Source organism: Akebia trifoliata, chromosome 2 (assembly GCF_017979445.1).
Source record: "Akebia trifoliata isolate Shusen 1 chromosome 2, ASM1797944v1, whole genome shotgun sequence".
Taxonomy (NCBI): domain Eukaryota; kingdom Viridiplantae; phylum Streptophyta; class Magnoliopsida; order Ranunculales; family Lardizabalaceae; genus Akebia; species Akebia trifoliata.
In genome coordinates this window covers 966,355-976,725 of record NC_141376.1, presented here as the reverse complement: position 1 = coordinate 976,725, position 10,371 = coordinate 966,355, and the positions used below count along the sequence as shown (strand labels likewise).

The 10,371-nt window shown below is 33.9% G+C and overlaps 1 protein-coding gene across 1 annotated transcript; it reads right to left on the bottom strand.

Annotated features, from left to right (window-relative positions):
• Positions 1-3,550: 3,550 nt before the first annotated feature.
• LOC147408571 (putative serine/threonine-protein kinase PBL11) lies at positions 3,551-7,331 on the bottom strand. The gene is made up of 6 exons (XM_086419696.1): positions 7,122-7,331; positions 6,409-6,728; positions 5,117-5,252; positions 4,872-5,011; positions 4,656-4,779; positions 3,551-4,197 (listed from the first exon to the last, which is right to left on the bottom strand). The coding sequence occupies exons 1-6, from the start codon at positions 7,186-7,188 to the stop codon at positions 3,773-3,775; spliced, it is 1,212 nt and encodes a 403-aa protein (XP_086275822.1). The 5' UTR covers positions 7,189-7,331; the 3' UTR covers positions 3,551-3,772.
• Between the last annotated feature and the right edge of the window lie 3,040 nt (positions 7,332-10,371).

The following is a 10,371-nucleotide window of genomic DNA, read 5'->3' as shown; positions in this document are numbered from 1 at the left end:
GGTCCAGAGAGAGTGACCGTTCAATTAAACGGTCTAGATTAATCGCTAGATTCTATCTCATCTATGCTAGGCCACGGGTAGGGAGTGACATGGACCAAATATCCGAAACTGATTTTTCTGAGTGACAAATTTTGTACCTTATGATCAATATCCAACTCATAATACATCTATAATAAAGTTATAACATAAGAGAAGGGTGAGTATTAGGGCTGCTACTTGGACGGGCCAAACCTGAGCCCGATGGGTTCAACTTGACCTTGGGAAAAAAAAAATTGACTGAATCAAATTGAATTGGGTTCGAGCATAGACATTAAGTTGTCCAATTTGCTTGAATCAAAACTTAATATTGTAATAATTTAAAGATATTTTTAAATATCTTTTTTATATAGGGAAATTGGACTTGAAATCAAAACCTCAAAGTTGCTTTACCATGTGTCAAACCAAAAGCTATGGGTCTACACCCAAAATATTTTAAATATCTTGGTTTCTTTCTCATGTACAATTGACATTTCAAACTTTAGTCAATCATCATCTTCTTTTTCCTTTACATTTGCTTAAAACTTCACGTGTATAAAATTTGAAATATATTTTTAAGATATATTCTAGTAAGCATTGAATCGCTCCAGTGAAACCTACCAAATCTCTACATCCAACTTTAGTAAGAATTCAAATGAGAAATCTCAATCTCACTCCCGTTGTTATAGACCTGTAATAACAATGTGATGACTACTTTAAAAATTATTGAGCTTCTAAATTCTACAAGAGAAGAAGAATACACATGTAGAAATTCAATGCTTTCCCACACTCTCAACAAAAGAGAAAACCCCATTTTATTTCTCTTAAGCTAATGAAATAAGAATACTCAAAATGCTATTGGTTAAGATCTATTACCCTTAAGAAACAAAAGAATGTGTGATTTTATATCACCAAACCCAATACGAAACTACCACACGATATTATTATTGTTACTCGGAAGTCTTAAAAGTAAGAATGAGGCATTTTCTTTGGAGAATGTATCGAGTAGCTTTTCTTCTCTCTCTCGATTATGCATTTTATCAGTTGAAGTCCTTCTCTTGAGGACTGACTTGATCTCCCTTGGAGATTAGAGTCTTAGGAAGTTCTTGATTCCTTATGAAAGTTTGAAGTTTGATATTATTTCTTGATTGATAACTCTGTTTTTAATAAATTTAGTAACTTGGTGGAGGCAGGATACTGAAGTTTGAATAAAGTAATGTTAATTTTTTCAATTGTACGTCTTAATTGATAGGTTTTACTAATTGATGAAGGTAGATTTATTCTAATTGTAATGATTTTTATAGGCCTTAGCCATCGCCTTGGGTGTGGATCCCACGTTCGGATTATTTGGTTGAGTGTAAGGGTATTTAGGTCACTTTCAAAATATTATCGTTAGTCTCTCAAAAAAAACCATGGTCAAGGTAGTATGTGATAATTTTCAAAATGTGGGATTGTCTTCGTCACCTTAACCCTTTAATATACTTAAAAAAATGGAGCAAAAGGAAAACACATATAATTAGGCCCAAGAATAATGATTTTCTGAGGCCGGCCTCTCACATGTGCCTCTAACGTCACATGTGCCAGAATCATAGATCTTTTTTTTTGGGATATACAATTGCACATATTATGAAGATGTGCAGTTGTGTATCCAAAAAAAAAAAAGATATGTGATTCTAGTCCATGCCACATCAAGAAACGTACGGGAGCATAAGTCAAAGGGGGCATAAGAAAATCACGACTTTTAGGCCCAACGACTTCAATATATTGGTGATGGTACACAAGCAACGTGTAGTGTTCAACACATGGTTTGTGGCCCATATGGCTGTCAACAGATCGGATTCCATTTGGGACCAATGCGATAAGGATTAAGGAGTCGCTTAGAATCAATGGTTATGAATAAAATCACTCTTATTTGATCAATTGAAAAAAAAAAAAAAAATCAGATCTCAATATTAGAATCCAAATCCGATCAAAGTAACAATTGGATTTGATATACAAATTTTAGATAAAAAATTCATATATTTAAATAAAATACATAGTATAATTTTCATACTAACTTGCATTTTATATTTTTATTGAATTAGGGCAATAAATTACGTATTGGATTAAATCCTTTATCTAAATCTGAATATATCAGATTGGAACAGATCAGATTTCAAGTCTGATCTCTAATCCATTGATGATCACTTACGCAAGCATGATTTTATGATCCATCATTTCAAGAGGAAGCTTCAAGTATTCCCAAATATAATTAGTCTCATTTGATAGCTTTGTCGGTATTACTTGTTTACTCTTTGGACCTAGTGAGCTTTAGGCCACCTTTTGGTTAGTTTATCCAGTACTTATAAAATTAGTATATATATTTTAATCATTCAATTTATCAAATAGAAGTTATGGATCCACGTAGTAGAGAAATATATATATATATATATTAAAGGAATAAATCATATAAAATTTGATTAAAATTTTAATTTTTGTCTTTTAGGTTGTTTTGTTCCCTGTTCTCTTTGTTTTTATCGTTGTTCTTTATTGCAATATCTAATAAATTCCTTTGAGCAGATCAATATCTGGTATATCCTTTTGATGCGATTTTGTTTTTCTCTTGATTTTAACGAAAGAGTAGATGGGCACTAAGGAAAAAAGCGAGAACTAACATCCTGACACGATTTAGTGTATCTCGAGAAGGAAAAACTTGCACTACCTTGATATTTTCATGAATTATTTTGACTATGTAACCTTTGGACTTCAAGGTGTGCCTGCAACACAATCCCTCAGACGTCTAAGTTAGGTTTAGTGTAAAAACTGCGTATCTTTGAGTGTGTTTGCTCATGTATATGTATAAGTGAAACCCTAGGATTTCTCAAGATTTCGTTTATCAATTTCATCGTTATCTGTTTTAGAAATTGGATCTGATTTGAAATGTATCTAATCAAGATTTTATCTTTATTCATTCTTTTCTTTTTAAAATTCTTAGCAATCGACTTTGATTTGGGAGAATGTTAGTTGATTCCTCACTCATTGGCTCTTGATTTTTCGGGAGTTGGATCTGATCTGGTAAACCGACCTTTTGATATACGAGGTCCCATGTTCCCTAGTCCAAGTCAAGCCGTTGCTTGGGCTCAAATGTATTACCTTAATTGAGATTAGTGAATCTCGAAATGACATGTATCAATTTATGGTGTTCTGACGAAAAAAAGCATCCACAAAAGTTAAAGAGTCAAGAACCGCTATAATGCCATTTATTGTCCAAGATCTTAGTACTTTGGAAAAATCATAATTTACTTAATCGCCTGAGTGTGATAGTATGGCCCATAGGGCAGGGGATCGAACACAAGTCATGAGGAGAAAAAGTCTGATCTAATAGCTGAAGAAAAGAAATTTGTACCCACCAGCACATCAAAAATCAAGTTTCTGAATGTATTATATTTTTTACATCCACATTGATATTATCATATTAATAATACATATGAACAAAGAACCGCTTTCAAATTAAACATCTAATTCGAACATGATTAAAAGTTACGACAATGAAAAATTCAAATAAAAATAGTTTTACTCCAGAATAAGAAGAAAGATTAACAATATGAGGTACATAGGTTGCATTCAAATGGTTAGTTGGACCACGGCCACAAATTTAGACAACCCAAGAGATGATATAAAAGTATCTTTTCATAAATCACAAAATATGTAAATAACAATATGATCATGAAAAATAAAAATGGGATACCAAGAGAAGTTGATTTGCTTTGGGTGGAACTTAATAGGCTCGGGCTCCTGTGCCTTGCCTTGAACGAAGCGGGGAACGTTGGTGCCCATTTTGTTGGCTGTGACGATGATGGCTAATGGAGTCGTTTTGGGATTCCTTGGACTTTTCCTTGATGGCATGCAACCGTTCCAAAGCTTCCACAACTTCTTTCATCGATGGACGGCTTCTTGGATCCGTCCCTAGGCATTTGAGAGTGAGTTGAGCTGCTTGTACTGCTCCTTTGACAGGATACTGACCATCGAGCCGTGGATCTATTATATTAGAAAGCTTTCTTCGCTCTGATAGAGATGGCTTTAACCACTCCACCAAATTATGGTGCCCACTTGGGCGGTTTGTGTCGATTGCTCGTTCGCCTGTTAGCATCTCCAGCAACACTACTCCAAAACCATATACATCGCTCTTCACATATAAATGACCTATTCAGTTTGGGCACATTTGTTATTCATTCATTATCAAGTATTTTTAACTCTTCTTTTGTAGGCATGCAGACCAAGTCAGACGACTCAAACGCATTAAATCAAAAATTAAATCCGATCAGCCTAACTGTGGCCCATTGGGATTGGATTTGAGCTCAGTGGACCTATGTTCAGTAGGGAACTACCTCTTTAGGTTTGGGTTAGGACTCAACCAAGTCCGAACCCACCCATTGACAGCCCTAACTAATTTTGTTGTGTAGATCCACACGTTCATGTGTCAGGGGCCTGGAAATTGTGTCATGGTTATTCCAATGAGCACAACCGTGACATGTGAGCAACTTTACTTGTTGATTTGAAATACACGATTCGGGCCCTTGTACATCAAACCGCTAGGCGGGGGTGACTGTTGAATGGCTATGTAGTACAGGATCAGAAGAGGAGCCAGGATATTTTTTTACCTGTAGCAATATATTCAGGAGCTGCATACCCATATGTGCCCTTTACACGTGTTGTCACATGTGTGTCACCAGGCAATGGGCCATCTTTTGCCAAACCAAAATCCGATAGTTTTGCATTAAAATACTACAAAAGAAAGAAAATACAAGCACATTTAATTGCATTAAACACACTTTTTTCTTTTAATATCAAATTCTGTGATGATTTAGTAAATTTACCTCGTCGAGTAAGATATTGGACGACTTGAAGTCCCTATAGATAATTTTCTTTTCGGATGTGTGCAAGAATGCTAGGCCTCGAGCTGCACCTATGGCTATCTTGAGTCGTGTGCTCCATGAAAGAGGTTGGACTGAACCCTCTGCACAATAAATAATGTTGTATAACTAACAATATGGTTTGTGCGTGCATGTGTGTGTGTGTGTGCATATGTGTCTGTCTACACAGGTGTCAACGTGATTCTTACTTCGAAATAAGTGACTTTCCAAACTTCCTCTTTGCATGTATTCGTAAACGAGTAAGTACTCTTTATCCTCCCAGCAAGACCCTATGAGCTTTACAAGGTTTGGATGAGAAAGCCTCCCTAAGAAATTCACCTCCGACTGCACGGCAAATAAATACATAAAATATTAAAAACCCTCTAGATCATCAACACTATACCAAATTATTATTGAATTTTCTATAGATTGGCATGTCAACTAGGTATCCGTTTCCCTAGCTTGGTAGGGCTGTCAATTGGGATCATTGAACCACTAACAGGTTAGCCCAACCAAACTCATAAAATATTAAATACCCTATGAGCTCAAAATTTTACAATCCATTAAATTCGGATCAAAATAGGGTCTAACAAAGTTCGATTAGGAAAGAGATTGAACCACTATTTTGATGAAAAGCAATATCAAATTTCTCTAAAGGCCTTTGAAAAGTGCATGAATTTAATAGAGAGCTACTATTGTCACACAAACTTTTTACTAATGCCACACCAATTTCTATGTAAATCACCAAAGAATTGCACACAGTTGGTGTGATGTGGCAATAGTAACTCTCATTTATTATTATAATTATAATTATTATTATTTTGCATAAAATTTGAAATCAATCCAAGCCGACGCAGCAGGATCCCTTTAGGGTCCAACTTGGGCTTAGCCGACTTAGGTTAGAAAAGTCTCTTTAGGGCTCAACAAAATCTGTCCCAAACCCACTCACCAATTTGGAATAATTTTTTTGACTTTTGAAAATTAAAAATTAAAAAAATCTGTTTGAATTCATTTTTTAAAAGTAAAAATCCGTACTTTCTATCCAAATGTCAGGGCTGGAGATTATCCTACCCATCCCTGAGGTCACCGGCTCTAACACTATATTAAAACCCATGGCCTAACCCATCCTTACAAAACAGAGGGTTAACCCCACTTTATACATTGCACCTCTCAATAGTAAGCAGGCGATGCGGAGTCCATGATTTTTAAATCCGTCCAAGACCGAGACATATCGCCTGAGTTAACTCGGTATCGGAATTGAATGAGACCAACTCACAAAGTTATTTTTTTATTAAGATTTATGAGTCACGTTTAATTTTTTTATTTGTCCCACGACATTTCTCAAACCTATGAAAAAACTCGTCCAAAACGACTCGCTACCGAAGGAGCTGAACGAGATGAGACTAGATACCGAGTTTAAAAACCAAAATGTGGACAATTCTAACAGAAAAATAAAAAAAAAAACAGAGAGGGAGAGAGAGAGATGAATTGAAATAAAAACCTGCCATTCTTTCGACCCTTGCAAGCTCTCAGGATTCAATTTCTTGACAGCGACGATTATTCCAACACCAACCTTGGATGGGGCGTAAGACTTCTCATCTACCCAACCTTTGAAGACTCTCCCGAAACCTCCCTCTCCCAACACAGTATCTGGTCTGAAATTCCTCGTCGCAATCTTCAATTCTCCAAAATTGTAGATTTTCAAGTTTGGGGTTGGCAAGATATGTCCTTCCGTACACGTCTCCACGTGATTCTGACTATTTTGAGAGCTCTCGGTGCGACTGGAAACTATGATGCCTCTGTTACTGATCTTAGATGTCTCTGTATGTGTGTAATTCAAAAACAAATACAGGAATTAAGTTAAAACAGGGGATTTTGTGTGAGATAATTGAAATTGAGTGATTCTTTCCCTTCGTTATTAGAAATAAAAATATAGGTTTTATGAGAATTTAATTATTTTGTTCCAGAATCCAGAATGATTGATTTTTATAGCAAATAGGAATCTGAGAAAAATTCATTCTTTTTTCTTATAGAATCTTTTCTTAGAGGGAGAATTTTCAGTAGATTACAAGAGGAAAGAAACCCAAGTCAAATAATGAGAATTAAAGAGTTTCTTTGATACAAAATGCAAAATGATAGATTTCCATGGCAGAAATGAAAAATCATTAGAGAAGAACTGAGAAATTCAATCTTTTTTTGGTTATTTTCGAATACCTTTTCTTGAAGTTCCATCGGTGCATGGGCTTGGATTAATAACTGGAGTTCTCCAACAATTCCCCATATCGAGCTTCTTCTCCTTCAAATTCTAAAATTTTTACAAGAACAACATGGCTTTTCTTCTTCTTCTTCGTCCAACTGTTTAAGAGAGACAGCGAGAGAGAGAGACAGAGAGAGAGAGGAGCTACGACGAGAAATTTATTCGATGTTCTCCAGTTTTAACGACATTCTCTCCTTTTTTTTTTTTTTTTCTTCATCTTCACTGTTTTTGTCTTTTATTGAAAGAGTAGAAAAATACAGAGACCGATTGACTTTCGAATTTTTTGAACAGTTTTTTATTTATTTTATTCAAAGTATATAAATGAGGGTTACCTCTCGAAAAGGATAATTGCATCATTAATGCCACGTGTCATAATCACTCTGGTGAATTGAGTTTTATAAGTGTTGGCCCACTCCTTGTCAGACTTATTGGCACTAAAAGTAGGATTGATTGGTGATTTCTAAGCGATTAAATTATAATTAATTTTAAATTTAACAATTAAGTTCAAAGTTATCCATGAAATGTTACGGGTCGTCTTGTTAATGTGTGCCCTTAGGCCACATGTTAAAGTACAATAAATACACTTTGAAAATTGGCTTCTAAAGGTATTTTTATGAAAGAAAAATAATGTTTCGTAAAATATTGAAATGACAAAAAAAATTTAATGCGATTCTCACAAATCTGTCGTGGGAGCTGCACATAATCATAGATGTGTTTCCTTGTAATACGAGTAAAATTTATTTTCGATTATGTATGCATGTTCACGTCAGAATTGTGAGAATCGCAGTAAATTCTGTGTCACCCTAGCACGACTCGTTTTGGAAAATAGGCAATTTTCAAAGTGTATCTCGATACAAAATCCAATTTTTGATGTGTATTTATTTAACTTGAATGTATGCACTAAATGGTAGAAATAGGCAAATGTGCTCGTTATTAGTCTTTATTATTATTTTTTTTTTTGGTTAATCGAGTGTTCGGGCCAACTTGCGCGCACCACAACTAATCTCGGGGAAGACTACTTCAAGTGTATTTATATAAGTGTCATCTTATACTAATTCAAGTGTATTTATATCTATTTTTATTATTTTTATTTATGATTTTTAATTTTATTCTGTCACTTTATCAATCTTCATCATCAAAGTCTTATCTGAATAGGTTGTGGGGGTTGTCTAAATCAATTCTGCTGTTCAGTTCAGTTTTGTATGATCTTTTACTGGTTCAAGTGTATTTGTATTTATTTTTATTATTTTAATTCTTGTTACTTTTTTTTTTTACTTCTTCTCACTTTAATAAAACGTCTAGGGTCTTTTTTTTTTTCATTGCTTGCGACCAAGTCATTTCAGTCTAATTATTATTATTATTAGTTTATCTTTTATTGAGGCTATGTCTTCACTTCTATTATTTTGATTTTTTCCACTTATTGATCCTCACATCCCATTGCTCTGCGATACTAATTAATTTCACTCTTTTGTCCAAATCAATTTTCAATTATACAAAGTTTTGACTCAATTTGGTGTCCAGTCTCATTGATGTGCCACTAGCTAGTCGTGAAAATGACTGTAGAGACCAATGAGTTGAAGGGGAACCGTCAAATTGCAAGATAAAATGACGGAAAGTAAAGTGATTTATCCCACGTTAGACGTGGAAACGTTGAGAGCTTGAGCTATAAAGATAAATTAAATCTTATATGATACAATGTGTTTAAAAATTGTGAGGATTTTGATCTAAAGTGAATAATATTGTATTATTGTAATCATACGACATTACATTTAGAGAATATTTTATATTTGAATCTCCATCCTTTTTCTTGTATAATAAACTTTGTGTGGTAGGTATATTTTTAACTCTGCCTTCTTGTCTATGTGCAATTCTTTGGATGCCAAAATCTTAACTACTTAGATTTATGCCTCGCCTACCAAGATTTTAGTTCATCTTATTGTTGTTGTTGTTGTAGATTTTTAGTTTTAAAAATCTATCACGACCCTTTGTTGCACTGGTCTTTCTTGTTGAATTTCTGTTTGTGTGAATCTTACTTTGTTTAGGATCTCGTCTATTCAGATATTTTCATGATGATGTGTGTGTTTGACATGTAAATGTTCATATATGAAGATATTTATGTTTTAGAGAAGTCAAAGAAGAGACAACAATTTAAAATTAAAATTACTTCTTGACATTTTTTTATTATTTTTTATTACGAAGGAAACTTCTACCCAATTTGAGTCTTGATCTTATATCAGGTGGTTTAATTTTGTGTATAATGGGACGTGTCATATTAATTCCTTTTTTTCTTTTATTTTTAAAATGTATGTATAGATCTTGACTTGGCCAAAGTAATAATTCTAAATTCTTAAAAAAAGAAATCTTACTCAAAGAAAAAGAGGAAAAAATTGTACTTAAAATAACAATAAAAAATCGATATGTTGTTGTTTCATGATAATATATTTCAATAGATTAATGTAACAAATAATAAAATGAAATGATGAAATAATTGGAAAAATATTCTTCCAAGTCAACAACAATTTAAGGACTTTTATTATCCAAAAGTCAACTACTTGATGAAGGATTTTCACACATGAGCCTCAAAAGGCTTCTTGTCTCCGTAGAGATGGGTGGCTTCGTTACGTTGTTTGTTGCCGGTCAACGCTACTGTATATGGACATAAAAGTCTTATATTTCCTTTAAAGAGGTTTCCTAAGAAGCTTACGTTTTCATTTTAATTATAATTGAACTTGGTCCCACCAGCTTCCAGGTTGGGTCAAGTTCTCCTATTTTTATTTCATAATATTTTTGATAAATAATTAACATTATTGTATAATTTTTAATAAATATAAATTACCTCAAATAGGTAGTCTATGTAGTAATTTTATTACATCTTAGTACACTACAACATTTTTGATCTACAGCGACGGATTTTTCCGTCGCTACAAGGTAATTTATCCGCCGGTAAAAGCTATTGCGGCGATGAGCAGCGGAATCAAAGATCCGTCGCAGTTTCCACCGTCGCTAACTATAGCAGCGGATAATGTATTCTGCTGTTGCAGGTAGTACCTTTAGCGACGGATATTAATATCCGCTGCAATAGGTCGAATTTTTAACAAATACAGTATAATACAAATAGCAGCGGATATTAAACTCCGCTGCAATAGGTCAATTTTTTTTATAAACACATATAGTTCCAATATTTGAAAAAAAATAAAAAAATGAGTT